General features: G+C 32.3%; 3 protein-coding genes across 5 annotated transcripts; 1 reads left to right on the top strand and 2 right to left on the bottom strand.

Annotated features, from left to right (window-relative positions):
- Positions 1-736: 736 nt before the first annotated feature.
- Positions 737-3,880, bottom strand: LOC103499843 (pentatricopeptide repeat-containing protein At1g80880, mitochondrial). Of its 2 annotated transcripts, XR_539928.3 has the most exons (4): positions 3,163-3,880; positions 1,735-2,813; positions 1,294-1,363; positions 737-1,119 (listed from the first exon to the last, which is right to left on the bottom strand). XR_539928.3 is itself a non-coding variant. In XM_008462961.3 (3 exons), the coding sequence occupies exons 1-2, from the start codon at positions 3,729-3,731 to the stop codon at positions 1,739-1,741; spliced, it is 1,644 nt and encodes a 547-aa protein (XP_008461183.2). In that variant the 5' UTR covers positions 3,732-3,880; the 3' UTR covers positions 737-1,119; positions 1,735-1,738. The 2 variants fall into 2 exon arrangements, 1 of the variants encoding a protein (XP_008461183.2); XM_008462961.3 differs by lacking the exon at positions 1,294-1,363.
- A 105-nt stretch (positions 3,881-3,985) lies between these two features.
- LOC103499845 (uncharacterized) lies at positions 3,986-5,618 on the top strand. The gene is made up of 2 exons (XM_008462963.3): positions 3,986-4,295; positions 5,337-5,618. Exons 1-2 carry the CDS (start codon positions 4,136-4,138, stop codon positions 5,426-5,428), a joined length of 252 nt encoding a protein of 83 aa, XP_008461185.1. The 5' UTR covers positions 3,986-4,135; the 3' UTR covers positions 5,429-5,618.
- A 2,231-nt stretch (positions 5,619-7,849) lies between these two features.
- LOC103499846 (probable protein phosphatase 2C 60) lies at positions 7,850-13,520 on the bottom strand. Of its 2 annotated transcripts, XM_051088576.1 has the most exons (12): positions 13,359-13,479; positions 13,127-13,216; positions 12,188-12,312; positions 11,467-11,530; positions 11,185-11,293; positions 10,705-10,858; positions 10,316-10,441; positions 9,521-9,644; positions 9,353-9,429; positions 9,145-9,197; positions 8,353-8,407; positions 7,850-8,185 (listed from the first exon to the last, which is right to left on the bottom strand). In XM_051088576.1, the coding sequence occupies exons 3-12, from the start codon at positions 12,302-12,304 to the stop codon at positions 7,961-7,963; spliced, it is 1,104 nt and encodes a 367-aa protein (XP_050944533.1). In that variant the 5' UTR covers positions 12,305-12,312; positions 13,127-13,216; positions 13,359-13,479; the 3' UTR covers positions 7,850-7,960. The 2 variants fall into 2 exon arrangements, with proteins under 2 accessions (XP_050944533.1, XP_008461186.1); XM_008462964.3 differs by lacking the exon at positions 13,127-13,216 and having other exon boundaries at positions 13,359-13,520.
- Positions 13,521-20,432: the final 6,912 nt, after the last annotated feature.

Below are 20,432 nucleotides of genomic sequence, written 5' to 3'. Positions count from 1 at the left end.
ATTTTCCTTAAAAAAAATGAATTGGATTTTGTGATGTATCACCTTCCATTTGTCCAATGTGAACTTAGACGAGCTAATGTGATCGGTACTTTTAAGTGTGTCTAATAGACCTATGATTTATTCAAAATGTTGTATAATTAGTGAATCTCCTATGTATAGAATCAGAATTTGTGTCCTATAAAATTATAACCTCTCAATTGTTACATAGTACGTTGAATTTTAAAAAATACCGTATTTAGATATAAAATCAAAATTTCCAAAGAGTTCTTTAGATATAAAATTGAACTTTAAAACCTTATTAAACAATTTAAGGTTTAGAGACCAAATTAACACAAATACAAAAGTTGTCAAATAAAATTTTTAACTATGTTATGGTAATATGTGTTTTAGGGGAAGGATTATGATAGTAGTGTTATAATAATATATGTTTGGAGGAAGAGTTGTGATTGTAGTAATTTTAAAAAAAATAATAGAATTTGGAATGAGTTATTTGGGTAAGGTAACGTTGATTGTAGAAGAGGAAAAGATGGAGTTATTTGGGGATTAAGATAACTCTAATACTCATTTATCATAACTCGTGTTTGGTCCAAATTTCCTAATCTTTTTCCCCCTAAAACCCCACCCCAAACAAAATCTTATTGAACAATTTCTTAGTTTTGTACTAAAAAAACACAAATATAGAAGTTGAACTAAACTCATAATTTAATCCTTTCTTTTTTTAACACTCCTTCATTCGTACGATCCAAACAAAAACTTCTCAACTTTAATTTGTACAGACAAGAAATATTCTCTCAATTATCTTTCCCATGAAAAAAAAATCCTCAAAACTCTATCCATGCTTGAAAAGGTTACCCTCCGAGTGAGAATTTACAACCTTTTATAGTGGCCAATTACAACAAATGATGCTACAAAAAGGACAACTGAGAACTAAACTTTCTCGATCATCCAACCGCCAAACAGCCTATACCTTCAAAAGAGGAAAAAGAAAATACAAAAAAAGGAAAAAAGGAAAACGATGTCGTATCTTTTCTCTAGCCCATGCGAGTGTTCTTTTCGAGCTTTGTGCCAAAGTGATGGAAGGAATGCTTTTTCAGCTGCTTCCACAATGAGTTCTTGTTCCTTATCAGACAAAGGATTCAGAAAAAAGACAAACAGTCAACAGTTCAAAGCTCCGAAGAATTCATCCAAAAGCAAGATTGTAAGATCTTATTCAACTTGAACAAGTTCAAATAGTTAAGACGTTATCTTGATGATAAAAAAATCAGAGATTTAAACCTCAGTCTTAAAAAATACCTCCCCATCATTCAATCAGAAATCTAACTTTTATATGGGCTACAAGACTTTTAAGTCATCCTGCATTCAACTGAAAGAGATAAATAATTAATTTGTTAGGACACCGATTCATCCTATTCCCAACAATAAGTTCTCCTTACTTTTATACCAAGGATTTTGTATATTTCTAACTAAAGTGGAATTGTGTTCACATCCCGACGAGATGTAATCGAAAGCCTGAATTGTAATCCTCACATGAATGCACCCATGAACCTCTAATGATTTTTTTACACAAGCATAAAATTATGGATTAAAAGGTGCTGATTGAAAGATTGAGAAAAGAGCATTGAGCAGAATGATCAGATTGATAACTAAGCTCATCTCCTATAGGACCTATACAATACTAGCAGAACATAGAATATGATTCAATTTATTCGAGTAACACGTATACAGATAAATTACCTCTTCAAAGTTCAAATGATGCATCCCTTTTAGATTGTTGTTTATGTGATTTCCACCTCATCGTGCACCCTTTCCTATGAGAAAGGAACTTACCTTTCTTGTTGTGTCTCACTTGCTGCCTTGCTTCGTCAATGCTACCTGAATCTGGTTCCTTCAGGAGCGTTTTAATCTTTGGATGTGCGATGAATCCATGCAATATCATTTCGTCATATAATTCTCTGGCCTTTTTTAAGTGACCACATGTTGCAAGGCCTTGTATCAAGACTGAGTAATGTTCGGAACTCGGAAATACCTTGTACCGCTTCATTTCTACCCACGCATTCAATGCATACTCCGGTTGTTCTAATTCAAATGACTTATTGAACATGATAAGAAAGGTAACCTCTATAGGGCCTAAACCATCCTGTCTCATCCGCTTAAGAAGTTCAAAGCTCATTTTAGAATCTGCAGCCTGAATAAAAGAATGGTAGGTTTCGATCGTCGGAATGATATTGTCTTCAGTCATCATGGTCAGTACATCTTTTGCTTCGTCCAGCTTTCCCGCCTCACATAGAGGACTTATAAGTGAGTTGTATGTAGTAGAGTCTGGCCGCAAGCCGACTTCTTTTATTTTCTCAAGGATTTTGAGAGCTTCATTGAAGCAATTCTCCCGCATCAACGCGTAAGCTAAAGAATTATAGACTTCGAGGCTTGGAATCCAATCCCTTTTCTTCATCTGATCATAGAATCTAAGCGAGTCGAAAAGGTTCCCATTCTTCGAAAAACAGGAAATCATGTGGGTATAAGAAGTTGAATCTGGTAAAATGCAACATTTAGACATTTCTCTCCAAATTCTCTTTGCTTCAAACACATCAACAGTTACATTGCACCATCCGTTGAGAATAATATTGAAGCTTTCTGTTTCCAAAGGGAAAAGCTTCTTGTTTACAAACATAAACTCTTCAGCTTCTTCGATGTTACCATATTTACAGAGAGAATTGAGAAGCGCGTGAAAAGCCTCTTGATCCGGAGTCAATCTGAACTTCTCCATCATGTGGAATGTCTTAATAGCCTTACTTGCCTCATTTGCATATGCATACCTTAAACCAGGAACGTCCTTGTTAGCAGCATACAAATTGAAAAAATTACTATGGATGCAATCTCCCTTCATTTTCTCATTTACTACATAAATCAGTAAGAAACCAATTAACAGAGTGCATTAAAAAAAATCTTTTGATAAACGTATCCTTGTCGTGTCATTCCTAGATTTTTAAAATATGACATCCCGTCGTGTCGTATATTTCTTAGCTTTCTACGTTACTTAGGCATATAAACTAAGCTATCGAATAAAGTCAAAATGCAATACGACTTTGACGATCGTTACAAATGGCATATCAGAATATCAACAATCAAATGTTAGAATAAATGAAGATATGCGAAAAACTTCACCTATCAATCATGACAAGCATCGCTTGCCTCGAATTCAGCAAGGATCCATGCAATTCTCTGATCAAACACCAAGCAGTACTGAATTTCTTATGATTGCCCAACACCCATATCATCAAATTACAAATCTCTTCATCAATAGCTCCCCATTTCTCACCCCATTTGAATGCTAGAAATGACGATTTCCAATCATCCCTCAACACCCAAATTGCCGAGTACACCAAATCCGAATCTGCCTGGACATCAAACTCGTCCAATGCAGCAACAGCCTCCACTTCCGATGGCAGAAGAGCAACCCGTTTGAACAATTCAATGAATCGGGCATTAAACGCGTCACTTTGGCGGTAGTTTTTGAATCTTCCTGTGTCAAACTGAAATTGGTCGCCAACTTTTTGGGAAAAAGATGGAAGAGCTGAGAATTGATGAGCGAAGAGAGAACGCAGACAAAGTGTTTGACGAAATGCCTGAAAGGGGGAATCGCGGATACTTAAACGGTTGAGATAAAGGAGATGATGGAATGGCAATGGATGGATTCTGCAGAGCCTTCTGGCAATAGAAGAAAGACATGCCATGGATTACCATGAAAAACAACTGAAGAGACAGAGAGGGAGCTTGGCTGCGCGGTAAAATTTGAATTACAATACCTTAATACATATTGGGGAAAGCGAAGCTCAAACGCTACATTTGTGTTTATTTATACTTTTTAGTAGTGGCCGTACAAAAGAGGAATGCCTATGTGTATATTTTAAGCTTAAATTATATACCATCCAGTTATCCACTTATGGTAGAATCAAATTTTTTACTTTGAGATTGATATTATATTTTGGAAAAAATTTACTGACCATTTAGTCCAAAGTTTGGGGAGCAAAATCACCGTAACCAAACCCTCCCAAAAGGTTCACCCAAGCATTGAGCAAAACCGGCGGTGGAGAGAACCGGAAGAACACATCTTTTTGAGGGACAATCGGCGGACAAAATGAGCGGCGAGGCCAAAAGCGGGGGAGCGAGCGGTGGAGCAGGTGGTTTCAGATCGAGAATGGAGTACTATTTATACAGTGGCGATAAAAAGCACGTCGCCGCTGGCATCGTCATCTTTGGTATCATCTTCGGCATTCCTTGGGCCCTCATGAATCGAGGTTTTTGTTCTTTCCTTTACCAATTTTTGTTTTTTTTACTCTTATCTCCTATGATTGTTTGTTGCTTTTGAGAGAAATTGATGTGGGAAAACAACTTTTTTTTTCCCGTGATTTGGAGAAGGGAGGGCTTTGAATATTGACGTATCGAGTGCACTAAGAAGATATTGATTCTTGAATGGAGTTCCTTTTTAAACTTATTAGTTTTTCTTGGGGAATTCAGCTAGCTTTTGATTGCAACAGTGGACATTGGGAAGTATGTTCGATTTTCCAATGTGTAATTTAGGGTTTCAGAATATTTGCAGCTTCAATAAGATATGCATATGCTTAGTCTTGTTGGCCTTTGGCACTGGGTGGATTAGGGTTTAGAATTTGTAGGTTCTGCTGGTTGGGTGCTCCTGTGATTTGGGAATGAGAAACGCTAGTCTATCAGGGTAATATCATTGTGGATTTTTATGATACTGATTTTTATTACTTCAAGAACTATTGGAACTGTATCTGATGGGTGTGCTCTAGAACAACATATTTCAGTGATTATGTCTTCATATACAAACACCTTACTCTTAGATTGTTGTCATGGTTGAAACTTGACTTGGTTTAGCTAAACTGAAGTTATTCTTTCTCATAAGATAAGATCATAGGCTCATAAATAGTGCCAACGTGACTACGTAAGCATAACTAAAGTATATATATCAATCAAGTGATTACATGTTCAAACTCACATGTTGAGCTAAAGAAAATGCTCGTAATTAGTAAGTTTAGTAAGAACCACCCAAAATACCTCTTGAAAGTAGTTGTCAAAATATGTAGTTTTGAAAATACTTTTTGAAACATATAGTTCGAAAACTATTTTTCGAAGCAACTTCCAAAGGACCCATACTCATGAAGTAGAAGTAACACTTGGGATGTCAATAGGTGGTGAAACAAGAATCTGTCCCTTTTTCCTCTTTTCCATACAGATTTGAGGCTATATTTTATTTCGATATGAATTTTAGGAGGTTGTAATTCCACATGACTTATCCCTACCTAATTGTTTGCACTCAGGATCAAAACATCAGTCTCACCAAGATTACATGGAAAGAGCTGATAAAGCACGAAGTCAGAGACTCTCTTCAGGTTCATCATCAGCTAAATGATTTTTTTCTTTTTGGCTTTCTTTTGACTAAGGATGTTCTTTCGGGCATTTGATTGGCATAAAATTTTTGTAGTAGCTCCTTCTATATCTTGCATTTCCCCCCTCACTCATGTGACATTAAATTAAGAGAATTTACACCCACCAAGGTACACTTATGGTTATAAAATAAATGACGGATTTTTTTTTTTTTTTTTTTTTTGGGTTTCCTTTTACCTCGCTTTCTATCTTTGATGTATTTTCTTTTTTAATACCCTAGTTTTGATGTTGAAATGCTTCTTGTATTGGGTGTTGATGGTAACGAAATTTATAGAATTATTCATTAGAGATGAAACTTTTTTTCCAGCTACTGAGTATGTATGATTCAGAATCAAGATTTACACTTTTTCTAGCATTATGTTGCATTTTCATCCTTTGTTCGTTTGGTGCAACAAATTGTGAGAATTCATGTTTTTTAATACAACAATTGTGGAATGAAGGATTCTACCTGTAACCCAAGGATGGAAAGGTCATCTCAGTTACATGTGAGATCTCATTTTGGTGCTACATTTTCATCCTTGGTTTCCATGTACCACAAATTTGATCTATAACTCGTCCTCTTACTTCTTTTTTTTTTTTTTTCGTATTAAGATCCGTATCGATGATAGTATTTGCTTGGTCTTAAATTGATTATCTCTACATTTCTATGATTTACAATGGATTGAAAAACCAGAATACTAATGCAATGTATTTTATTGTATTCCGACCTATGTTGAATCATAATAACGTCCTATAAGTGAAGAGGGCAGGGGCCTACGGTAATATGATTGTTGAAATGATTCCAATTTAGACCATACCATACCATGTGTATGTTCTAATCTTGGTGTTTCAACAGTTCTTGTTCTTGTTCATCTTTCTTTTAAAAAATAAATTGTGTTGTTCATATTCTTATGAGAATCGAATGTCATGAACATGCTTCAAATTAATATTGTAGCTCTCTAAAATTTGGAAAAAACTATTAAATCTTAATGAAGTGATCAAATGCTGTTTTGGAGGTTGATTGAACTTGAAATGATACTCTTTCCATATTGATGTTATCTTTGTTCAAATCAAATTCCTTACATATCCAAATCTATTATTCCTGAAAAGCCTTTGAAACATCTTTAGGAAGGAATGTTAGGCAATCGTTCAATAATTCATTAGGAAATGAAATTATTATAAAAAAATCTGTCTTAATTTCACATAAGTCTGTTATTGATTGTAGCATTAAGGCCATTTAGCTGCAATATCGAACTGCTCTATAATTTTAAAATCTTCCCATTAGTTTAGATTCGGTGTTCACCTAACAAGAGTGATAAATTAAATAAAACAAAGAATGTTAAATTTGAAGAAAATTAATTGGAACGTTTACTTCATTTGTTGTAATTACCCCTCTGAGAAGACAAAATTTAAGAACTAAATTTAAGAAACAAGTAGAAAAATTATCAAGTGTAAATATTATGTCCACTTCGTCATTTTTAATAAATTTTCTTAAATTCCTTAGAATTTTCTTAAATTCCTTAGAGAAAACATTTATTTTAAAATGTTAATATTGGTTCAAATGAAAGAAATGACCAAAATAGTGAGATTGAATTTTCATTACTTGAAATAAAACAAATCGTTTTAGAGTGACAGCAAATTAGAAACAATTGTAATACTCAACTCAGCATTTTCATTTCTAACTAGCAAGCCTTAAATTTAATTCAAAGGGTAGAAGATTATAAATTTCAATCGTGCATGACAATCCACAGTGGTAAAGGTGAAATTGTTTATCAATCAAATTAAAAATTCAGTCTATTAAATTTATCATAATTGTAACTAATTGTAACTATTCTCTCTGATGAGTCCTCAATTTTATAGTTCATCTACTTAATTTTAGCACGTTTTAGGTATATTTCTCCTCGATTTGTAATTTTAGCACATTTGAAGTATATTTCTCCTCGATTTGTTACAAACGGTTGACATTGCATATTTCTTAAACAAAATAGTAAAACTTTTAACCAATTTGAAAAACAAAAATAAGTCTTCAAGTTTATCTTGGTTTTTGAAAACAATGACAGAAAGTAAATAACAAAAATTAGATGTGAAGAATTTATTTATTGACTAAATTTTCAAAAACTAAAAACTAATACACAAACGACTAAAACCAAATACAAAACAAAACGCTTACGAAATGGACTTCAGTTTTTTTTTTCTCTTTTGGTTTATGGAAACTGCCTTTTCTCAACGTTTTTCATTTTACCAAATTGTTTACATCATTCATTTGAATTTTAAGAGGGAAAAAAAGGTTGGATTCGAAACTTGACTTTGTAAATTCATACCTTTTTTTTTTTTTTTTTCCAATATAACGAAAGTGATAAGGCCATGAGAAGAAAAAAATAAGTACTGAAATGGAAGTGGTAAGGCATTCACAAAGAGAAATTTACTTTACAAAACAAGTGAACTCTTCAACAAGCAATCGACTAATAGAAAAATAAGTGCATCAATGAGAAAAATTTTAAAATTGTATTTGTACCATCTATTCAGTCTTAGAAGCACCTTCACTCGGATCAGACAACGTTTGATTGAACGATGAAGGCGGCTCCTCAGCAGAAGTAGAAGCAGCATTCACGTTTTCCGGGTTGCTGAAGGGTTTCTTGAACTGAACCAAAATCATAGTCATGTTGTCACATCCTTCACCACCAGCTGTGGGCGCCAAGCATCTGTCAAATACTCTCTCACAAACAACTGAGAGTCTATTTTCCTGCATGTTTAGACAAATCGACATCAAATATAAACTATTGAATATTTACTTTACATCTACAAGTGTTTAAGCCAGCTTGCAATACAAGAACCTCAACTAATTTCTAACCGTATGACCCTTACTATGTAACAACTAGTAACAAAAGTCTGTCTTTGACACAAACATACCGATTTTAGTTGATCTCTGATGTAATCAACCAGTTGTTGGCTGGACATGCAATCCCTATGAAGAGAAAGAGATGGTTAGTGATTTATCATATTGATTTTTTTTCAGTCAATAATATCTAACAATTCCATTATACTCAATGAATAAGCTGCTTCGGGAGAGAACAATTTTTATGTAGTAACACACCACATGAAAGCTCAGAACTACAGTGCTGATTTTTCTTGCATATAATGGTATGGTATGGAAACTTTTTACATTGAAAACAAAAATTAGACTTTATCGATTAAATTGCCATTTCACCTCAATGCAAAAGATAGTGATTGGATATGTGATGGTATATATTATTGCGAAACTGTTGGGGAACTAATAGGAGTTTATGACTTGTAGTATCGTACTAGTAATGGCATAAAGGTAATTCTTTATGGAGTGAGTTGGTGTATTTGGTTTTAAATGGAGGGATGACAATTAACGAAAGGCAGTGATTTAGGGCTTGGATTAGCATAATTAAGAGGGAGGTTCTAAGTGTCTTACACTTGGTTTCTTTTTAAATCCGTGGTTATTCGGGTTAGCTTACGCACACATCAATTAATTTCATGGAACAACCCTCCTGACCCTATAATATTTGGTTGCCAAGAAAACTCGTAAAAAATGAATTCCTAGATATGTAGCTACTATGAATTGAACTCAGTGGCTTCTTTGTCATTGACTGATGCTATGTCTTTTTTTTACCGGCCTATGATGGTTAGCCTCAGAGAGATTATTTTGTCCCTAAAAGCACAAAATTTCAAACTTACCAGATCCCATCACAGGCAATAACAAGAAATTCATCGTCCTCACAAAGCTCAACCTAATTACAAGAAGAACAAATGAGATCCTGAGAAATGAATGAGAGGGTATAAAAAGAAAATGATGAAACCCTTCCAGAATCATTATCATTAAACATGAACAAATGGTGTAAACATATAACACCATGGCTGAAATATTCAAACCATTAACACGTACAGTTGTTATATCTGGATTGGCAGTTACAATCTGCTTTTCTGCGGGCATATTTTTATTCTGCTTAAATTCCATGTCTCCTGTAAATCAGTATTCCAAATCAATAATGGTCAAAAGGAAATTATAAAACTTATATTCCAAATTTAAAACTAAGACTTAGAAAGGGTGTACCTATAGCCCGTGCCAAGTTGAGACTGCCATTGACGCGACCAACTCGGATGAAACCACCAGCTTTCAGAATTCTGTCCTTCTCAACCTCAAGATCAGGCTTGTGATCCTTAGATAGATTATATGCCTGGGAAGAAAATGTTAGGTGGAGCACTGGATGCCCATGCAAATATCTCAATTATTCAAATTATCCTCCCTAATTACAGTCTTTTCATGACATTAAAAACAATCATACGTTTGGTAACACTGTCAGAATTATTACATCTATATCTATTTATGCTTCTTCAATAACAACCTGCTATGTTAAATTAGTTTTAAAAACAAAACTGCTATGTTAAAATCACCAAGTAGAGTAAGATTAAATATATTTCAAGTGATAAATATAGGAAGATCTGGTTAGGAAACCGTGGGACAGAAATTGACAAATCATCTCTCCAATTAACATATGCAATTGTCTGCCGACTCTGCCCTATCTCCATTATTCTCTATCTCCTTATACAACACAACTTGACTAAACTGACAGAGAACTTCAACGGATATTGATCTGACAAACCCACAATTCATATAAATTAAAATGAGATAAGGTGGGGCTAAAGAAAGGAGGACAAAAATAATTTGAAAATATATTACACAACCAACAATAAGGATTTACAAATGATTAATTCCAAATCAATAAGTTGGGGCTAATCATATCACAATACATCCAATTGATTCTAATTTTCACCTCTAATCAGGAAGACATATGGTGCTGTTAAGAGAATGTATATCAATTTAGCAATGTCTTTTTTATGCAAATACCTGACCCTTTCTGGAAATGACACAGCGAGAATCACCAGCATTTGCCACCACAAGTTGGTTATTTCGTATGATTGCAACACAAGCTGTACTTCCAGCATTTGGTCCATGAAAGTCAGAGTGAGGTCCCTAGTTAGCAACATCACCTCCTCACTTTAATTGAATCCATGCCCAACCATAAATGTACAATTGTTTCATAACAAAATTTAACCCAAAACTAACACAAGTTACTACAAATCAATGCAAAGAAATATAATTAGTGAACTGCAAATTGCGTTCAACTGGACACAGAGGAAAGAGGGGGACTACCTCTTCTACAAACGCATGTCCACCTCAAAACAGAAAAGGAAAGTAAATCCACCATAGCAACTGGGAATTGTGCATAAAAATACCTCCTCCGGAGGCCAATCATCCACTTGGTTGTTAGCTTCATTGCCCTTGGGCGACCATATAAATCCTTCTATCATACCAGAAATCTTGTCCATTTTGTCTCCTAAAATAGCTAATTCTCTCCATCCTCTTTGTCCCCGCATCATTTCATCCATTCTGCACCATTTTCAGAGTGGCAAAGTAAGAAGCCAGGTCTTACAGTTTTGGCACAAACAAACCTTTCAACCATCAATAGTGGAACAGGTAAAGCAAGAATCACACCCCATTTATTTTTTGTTTATTAATCTTTGGAAGCAAATGATAAGGAGTACCTAGTGCATCAAATGAAATGCACAACTATAAAAACTTTAGACAGGCTATAACAGTAGAAACCCAAGCAAACATGATAAACAAGTTATTTCATCACTACCAAAAGGATAAAGAAAATTCCCAACCACCAAAGGATACCATGTAAACTAAAACAAAGCCAGTGAATGAATAACCTGAGAAAGGCCTTCTGAAGAGAAGTTCCCAGATCTCCAGCCATGTATGATTCATGCTTGAGCACCTGTCGGTGAAGATACTTGGCACAGAACTTTGAAACTGCTTTACCTGGGTTTCAATAATAAACTTTGATGAGCAGGAAAATAAAATCTAAAAAATTAAATAAAGAAAAATAAAAAATTTAAAAACCACATAAATGCAAGTACAGTCAAACAAATTAATGATAAGAATTTTTTTTTATGTTATTTTTTTGGGGGGAGGCTCTAACAACAGATACTAACCTCCATGGCCGTCATAAACACCAAAGAAAGATGTTGATGTGTCCAAATCTAGACAGGCTGCATGCTGAAACTTAAGTAGGATGAGAACAGATCCATATGTAACACATGACTTTTAGAACGTGCAGAATGCAGATCAATTTCAGAGTCTTCAAAAGATGGTTCCAGTACCAAACTTAACAAAAATCTCAGATTCAGATGAACATCCCCACAGGTCACAGGATTACAAATGAGTTTGCATAGATTGGAGATTTTAATAAACAAATAAATAAAAATTTACAGTCACTTTCCAGCAATTCACCAGACAGAAGCCTCGCAAATGATTGGACATAATGGAAAGTATAAAACTAATAGTGATTTTGCTCCACCCAATGCCAGGTTACACGTTTCCACTGCACTGTAGATATTCTAGTGCAAACTCTCTGTTCCAGTACACTACAAGGATTGCTTAAAGAACAAACGTAACAGCACATACGATACCACTACCAAAAGCTAATCTGAGAAACAATCTTCTTCTTAGTGCTGGGGGCACCTCCTTTGATAGAAGCACTCAACATGCATACATTTCAACTTCCTTGAGATAATATAATCCAAAGTAGTTCATCCTATGTGTTAATAATTTGCATGGTTCACAGTATGCAATAGGGCGCATGATGAATAACTGAGAAAATAAGATGACAAATTCAACATCTAAGGGAACAGTAATAATAGACAGCAAACTCACAGCATCTTCCATGGTTGCACGCCACCCTTGCATAGAGGATAGGCCGTATCGAAGTCTGTCATTCTCACCATCATCTGAGGCCTTTTCTGTTTTGGGGGAGCTGAGATATATCCCCATTTTCCAAGCTGGAATTAGATAAAATCCATGAATCACCAAAAGGTCACCCCTCACAGAAAAATCATTTGCAAGCAGACGTTCACATCATTTCCAAGGGGAAGGAAAAAGAAAAATTGGCGCTTTAAAAATTTTGCCCCTCAAGCCGTCTTCGTTATGTTGTTACAGTAACACCCATTCCAAAATATACGAAGCATGCACGTGGTTGGAAGTTTGAACTAAAGAATCAATTAATACATTGACCCTTCATAGACATAGATGTTGATTCGTGAAATCGTCAAAGCTATTCGACTTCATAATTCATAACAGTATATGTTACTATTAGTGAAGTGGTTCGTGAAAGTAGCCAGCAAAGCTAGTTGTTAATCAATAATCAACGAACAAACTACCCACCCGATTCACAAAGGATGGACTAAGTACATATTTGGGAGTAATCCTGAAATTGCTAAAATCACTTTTATTGCTTTCAAAATCACTTCAAAATATGTAGTTACAAAATTAATCTAATTTCTTACGCCACACTTGTAGGCATGATTTTCATATAAAATTAAACAAAAAAAATGAAGGATTTAAAAGAAAGTTTCGGCTTAATTTTGAACATGACAAAAATGAATATAACCATTTCAAAATCCCTTACCAACATACTCTTAACCATGAAAAATCAATAGGGAGTAATATGAAATCCGTCCCTCCCATCCCAAGTAAAACACATCGAAATGTTCATTTCTCATAACCACCCTCCCTCCATCTACCAAACTCTCCTTTAGGTTACAAAGCAAGCACAAGATTCAAATAAAACCAAACACAACAGAAATCCATACTCACCCAATAGGCTTTACTCCGATAACTCCCTTCTAAACAAATCAAAATCAAAACTAACAACGAGTGAAGAATTTCATTATACCTCCGTGAATTCTACACAAACAAACGGATCATATAAACTCCACAGAAACAGAGATCAACAGAATCGAAAAAGGAATATTTCCACAATCAAATTCAATCCGAAATAGTAAACATAACAAACAAAACAGTAGAAGAAATTGAAGGTAGGACTCACCCGCCAAGGCGCTTCGAACACTAGTTTCAGCGAAAGAGAGAGGAAGAGAGATCTATCTTTTAGTGTGCTTTTCTTTTTTCTTTTTAGATCCATCACTTTGCTTTTTGTTTTCTTATTTATTTATTTATTTTTAACGATATGATAATTATTAAAAAAAAAAAAAAAAAAAAAAAAAAATCGATCAATCAGTGCAAGAAGTTTTCGATAATTTTCGAGTTTAAAAGAAGCAAGTGCGGCACGCGTCCCACACGTGCACCCGTTATTAGCGGTTACATATTATGGGCTGCCTCGCCCATGTACTTTTAAGTTTGGCCCATGATGCGGCCCACTATTTAAGGAATTGGGCCACATTTTTCACTTGCAGCCTTTTACATCACGTGCTCTATTCCTAATTAACAATATAATCTAATATACTTTTAAATTTGTAGTATAACTCTTTAGTTATGTAATAATTTCTATTGTTTTTGTTATTATGTAATGAAGTAAATAAACATTTGGTACATTTTAAATTGAGTTATTAAACTGTCGTGGTTTATGTTAATCAAAAGACTAATTTCGGTTTCAATAACAGTAACCTTTCGACCTTAACTCGCTCGAGATATGCAATCGAACGAAAATATAAAAAGCAGAGAAATGAAGCTAACCTCTTGGCGAACAAAATTTAAGGCTTGATAAGAAAGTATATATTTATGGAGATTATAAGGAATAGTAAAAGAACACAACAACTTTATAGTGGTTCGACAAATAGTGCCTACGACCACTTTGAAGCAGCCATTGACCTTTTATTCAACTTCTTCGAGGTTCAAACAAGTACATAAAATTTCAAAGAGGAGTTTTCTTCCTCTCTCTCTCAAACTCTTTTTTCTCTCTGTTTCTCTCACTCATCTTTCATACTGTGGTCAATGGTTTATTATTATATTACAGATTTATTCAATGACGGTGAAGATAACAACCTTTATAACTAACTGATTAGTTTTTCTGTTTTATTTCAGTTGCAAGACCACAGAGCTCAGAATCTGCATTCAGGGATACTGAGTTGTCCCGAGAAGTAACCAATCTTTCATCGATTAGACCGAGAACCAAGTATTGGGTACGCCGAGATTGAGTCCCAGAAATACAAATTGCTTAGCTTGTTGAAGAGTCAGGGCACTAGGATTGTACCGGGATTTCCTAAGTTTCACCGTATTCTTCTTTAAGCAATAGAGTTTCTGATCGAGATTTCTCAAGCTCTAACTGATCCTTCTATAAGTAATAAAATTCACTATTCTTTTTAATAGTTTAAGTAGAATGATCAAGGTAGATATGTCAAAAATGAGGTTGGATAGATATAGATAGAGTGTGTACCCTACACCAAAAAGTATGGAGTTTTGAGTATTTTCATTTTGTGTTGAATAAGTGGATGGGATGGTATCTCTATTAATTAAATTTACATTGATAATTAATAAATAATTAGGTGAGAATAGATAAGAATTTGAAGACCATAGTACGTAGTGTGTTGAACATTGATTGATTAATTTGGATGGAAAATGGTTGGTGGAGGAAGAAGAATGAAACCGATGTCATGTGGGCTACATGCAAGAAAGAAGGCGACTTCTTAATTAATCGACACTCATCAGCCACATTGAACCACAACACAAAATAACCTCTCTATCAATCCAAGGTTCAAAGCAATAATTCCATAATGTGGAGGTCTTTCAACGTAGTAGTTGAATTTTTTTACAAAGTAATTTTTGTTTTAAGAATTCATGAGGGCTCTTAATACATAATTCAAAAGTACTTAATGTAACATTTATATATATATATATATATATATAATGTTAAAAGATGAGCAGTGAACAATTAGCTAAAGTAGTCAACACATCTCACATTATTAATCAAATTTGTATGACATGTTATCCATTTCTAACCACTCTTTCATGTGTACCTCCCTTCAATTATTTGCTTACATGAGACTTTGGATAAAAAAATGGAGAAAATAGTGGTTCACCAAAACCCTACAAGACATTTTTTAATTGTTTTTTTTCTGATCATTTATTTCATATTTTGAAAATGTTCACTTCTTCATGTGTTTGAAAAATCAAGTGATGAGAAATAATTCACCCCCCCCCCCTCCCCACATACTTTTCTTTTCCTTATTTTTCTTACTTTTGTTTTTATTCAAAGACTTTCTTATTAAGTCGAGTTATCTTTGCGTAAAAAATACTCCGATCGTGTTTAAAAAAATATAATTGATTAAACTTTGGAAAAGTGTTTAAAAAAAACCCATTTTGTGAGCTTGAAAAAAAAAAGCTAAATTTTTGTTTAAAAAATATTAATAAATTTCAAAATTTTCAACAATACTTCTTTAAATAATAAAAAAAAAAAAGTCAAAAAATACTCTGTTTCTTAATATATGAATAAGTACTGTTAATATTTATGATAAAAAAGATAAAGAAATAAAACAATATTAACTATTAATTATGTTCATATGATTAATAAATATTTTTTAATAACATTTATTAGATTTAAAGGTATTGTTTAAATAAAATACCAAACAACTTATCAATCGAAAACTAAAGATAAAATACTTTTTTAAATCAATCAACAAAATTCAAGATAATTTTGTAACTTTTTAAAAACGTAAGATATAGGTTTAAAACAGATTTCAAAATTTAGGTTTTGTTTTATATGAACTTGATCTTTTTCCAATTTACTAATCATCTCGATTGTTCGTCTTAAAAAGCAAACCTAATTCATGGATATTTCTTGTAGTCAAACCAAATAAGAATGATAAAAGCCAGCTTTTGTGGGCAATCTGATTTTTTTTTTCTTTTTTCTATTTACTTTTATTGTATGTATTAATTTAATTTGAAAACTACAAATTGTATATATTTATATAATTTTTACTTTTTAATTTATGTCTTCAAGTTGTCAAATCCACCCTAAATCACTTTGATTTTCTTTTTCAAAATCATGACCAACAAGTGGACCTATCTTTCCAAAAATTCATACCCATTCCAAATCTACACTACACTACACTTTGTTTTTCTTATTTATGTATTTTTTTTTTCTTTAGTAGTTTTATTTATTTCTCTATATAAAACCTCATTATTTACTCTTAATTATTATAAATATATTATACAAAATTATCAAATAGAAAAAGTGCACACAAAGGTTTTAGCCACCTAATTAAACAAATTAGTTGACAATAGTTTGGAATTTAGCAACAACTTATTTCATAATCGTGTACAGTAATTTAACATATCTTTTTTTTTTTTTTTCTTTTTGGAGGAAAAGAGATAATTTAATTTCTCTCTCTCTTTTTTTTTTTTTTTTACATTGTGAGATGAGATGGGAATAAATTAATAGAAAATTTATTTGAAAACATAAAAAATGTGTTTTAAAAAATAAAATATAGAATATGGTATTAGGAACATTTAATCATTATTGTACGGAAAAGATCGGTTTGGATTTGGTTGACGTGTAAGAATTAAATAATAAAGAAGAATGAAAATATTATATTAATAAACAGGTTTGGTTTTGTATCTATTTTGAATGAATTATAAATAATAAAAAAAAATAGTATTCATGGTGTAAAATTGATAAGAATTTAAAGAAAAACAAAGAGTTTCTTATTTTTTGTGGCTATAAATTTGCTCATTGATTGAGCAAACATTGTTGCAAAACTAGATATCATTGAAATGAGTGGTGCTGGGCTTCATAATCCGTACTCATTTGTTGTCATTGTAGGTTATGTTGTGGGTTTGACATACAACTTGTCTTTTTTCGATTACATTTCATTTTTTATTTTTATCATGTGTGAAAGATCCCTACATTTAATGATGAAGTTTCAATCCCATCACATTTTGAGTTTTAAGTTAATACAAAAGGTGCATAGTTCACCTAAACACGTAGAAAGTAAGATTATAGCTCTCCTACGGATATTATTTATACTTTATCTTTTGGGGGGCAATGAATGGAGTTATTGTTGTGTTATTCATCTGATATCGGTTGTGGTTACGTGAAATTATGTCGATGTTACGGTTGTTTAAGGATCCTCAAGGTTGCCAAGAGGCACCTAACCGATAACAACTCGATTATTTCTCGATTGGTGTATGTTTACTGGAATTAGTCGATCTAAATCTCAAGGCGTTGACCTTTCCTTTTTGGGGGACAAATGTTTTGATCAAATGCCTCCTCCTTGGTTCCCTTTAGGCTTAGGCACATCCATGGGATTTAGGTCTTGCCTCGGACATTCTCTCAACAAAGGACTTGTAGAGATTATTACACTAATTTTTATTAAAAACAGTGTGGGTGTCTTGTCTTGTGCTATGAGCCAGGAGCTATTTTACCTAGCGCGTGAGAAAAGTAGTTCGCATGCACATGTCATAAAATCTCACAACAATGTGACGTTCAAAATTCATACTCCAAAGTCAAAGTTAGAGTAGTCTTCATTTAACTAACTATAGGGAGTGCATTTAAATTTGATTGCACAGGTACCTTTACGAAAGGTATTGCCTCTTTCATTTATAGAGGAGAAAGCACCAATCCATTCCAAACACAACGAGTTTCTTACCCAATATTTTCTTTACCATTAAACAAGTTGACACCTTTTAAGCTCACATCAATTTAATATTCTTCCTGTGTACGTATTGTCCATATAAACTAAAGTACATACATGTATCTATTCTCAAATGAAATTAATTAAACATATGAGATCATATGGTACCTACCCTTTAAATAACATATAATTGATGACAACATTTAAACTTTGTGTTCAAATTAATAAAACCAAAACTATGTAATAACTTACAACCACTGACCAAAATACCAAATTGTGCCCTAAAACTCTTTAAAAATATTTATTTCCTAAAAAAGTTAAATTAAGATAATAAATAACTCCAAACTTAAATCTTCCAAATTAATTATTGTGCAATGGATAAGTTATCTACTAGGGGTTGCACACCACACGTCTCTCCAACTTTATAAATACTGGACTAATGGTCTTAATTAATTACCAAACTTTGTGGTCATGGCCTACAATATATATGTTCTACATTCGACTTGCTTTTGTGATATTAATCGACAACGACATGTGTTTCCTTGTAAATGTTGAATTATATTAACTAGTTGATATAAAATTTTATTATTTATTCGTAGTGTAAATTGATATAATTACAAGATTAATTTAAATTTTAACTTAACCTTTTAGTAGTTTTGTTATATGGAATATAAATATTTTGTCGATTTTTTTTTTCATATATATTCATGAGAGGGGACGTAACATCGGGGACGTAACATCGTCGTAGATATTTGATTACATGACCTCTTGAATTTTTTATTTCGATATCGTGTTAAACTATCGATTAGCAAATTAAAAATCAAATTGATAAGTGAATATAAATTTTAATATATCGTACTAAAGGATTTAAACAGTACGACAGGGAAAAAAAAACTTCAAAATAAAATCACGTAAGGTATTAAAACATATCTATATCGACAGATTCAAATCTATCGATCGATGTTAAATAATTTTTACATTCAGAGAAAATCCTTTTACCATATTGATATATCATTTACTGGTAGTTGGATATATCATTTATGTATCTGTGTGTTTTTACTTTTCTTATCACGTTAGATGTATATATTGAATTTGAAAATCTGCATATCCATCATTGTACTGCAGCATCATAAATATATAGCATAAGTTAGATGATAGATGAGAATGTGATATAAAGTAGCCGTACTAAATGACAAATTAATATATATATATATATATATATATATATATATATATATACTTCTAATATATAATTATATACTATACTACCAACCAAAAAATATATATGTAATGAAATGTATATTACTTTTTTGTTTCAAAAATATATATATTAATAATAAACACTTATTAAACTTTTATATATATATATATATATATAGTTCTATGCAAGTTTATCGATATTGATAAGTGATATTTTGTTATATTACGTAAATATTTTGGTTCGAAGATAGCTTCGTTTTATTAATTAATTTTAATATTTGAAAATGAATGCATTTTATATTTTTGTTTTAGGGTAATTAGAATGGATAGCAATTGTTAGAATAATTATTAACTATGTAGCAACATTTTTAAAAAATTGCAATTATAGCAAAATCTATCGGTGATAGACTTCTATGGTTGATAGACTCCTATGATTTATCAGCGATAGACCAACATTTACTACATGGTCTATCGGTAATAGACTACTATCATTGATAGATTTTGACAAATTTTGCTATATTTGCAATTTTTTTAAAATGTTGCTATATACTTAATTATTTTGAATATAATTACTACATTTGCAACTATCCCTTTGTTTTAAAAGACTAAAAGTTTGTTCGATCGTGGACCATAATACGATTAGTCCCATTCATAAAGTTGTAATCAAACACAAATTGGTTCACATTCACAAAGTACTACTTTTTAAACATTATTTTAATCAAAAACTCATTCGTACCAACTTAGAGATTAAAAACGTATATTTATAGTTTTTGATTTTATTTAGAGTGGAAATGGTTTTTACAAAGAAATAAAAATATTGGAATACTATTTTTGTATTTTAAAGCTAATTGCTTAATTTAAATTTAACTTCTATATTTAAACCAGAAGGATCTAATTATCTCGATAGTTATTTGAACTACCCAAAACCAAAAGATAAGAGACGAGTTGGTTAGTTTTGTTCCCAAATTTGGATCGAACTAAATCTTTTATTTTTCTCATTATGTTAAGTTTCAAGTTGTATAGATATCGATATTTAACATTCGAGTTTTATTAAACTTTAGTCGTTATTAATCATGTTTTATAGATAAATTTAAATATTTTAAATTAATAATAAAAATATATAATAACCCGACAACGACTAAATCCAACCCAATTCTTCAAGGGTTTAGATCACGTTCATATCTAAGAATAACTTAAGCTCTAGAAAAGAAAAATGAAAATGAAAACCAATCTAACCTTAACCACCTCGAATACGATCTCAGTGTAAATTGATAAATAACTTTATATTTAATTAAATGAAATTCCCAATCATTATTCCATTTTTGAAATGAGAA

The sequence above is a fragment of the Cucumis melo genome, chromosome 1 (genome assembly GCF_025177605.1).
Source record: "Cucumis melo cultivar AY chromosome 1, USDA_Cmelo_AY_1.0, whole genome shotgun sequence".
Classification (NCBI taxonomy): Eukaryota; Viridiplantae; Streptophyta; class Magnoliopsida; order Cucurbitales; family Cucurbitaceae; genus Cucumis; species Cucumis melo.
Note: the sequence above shows the minus strand (reverse complement) of the source record. Positions and strands in the feature narration are given on the sequence as shown.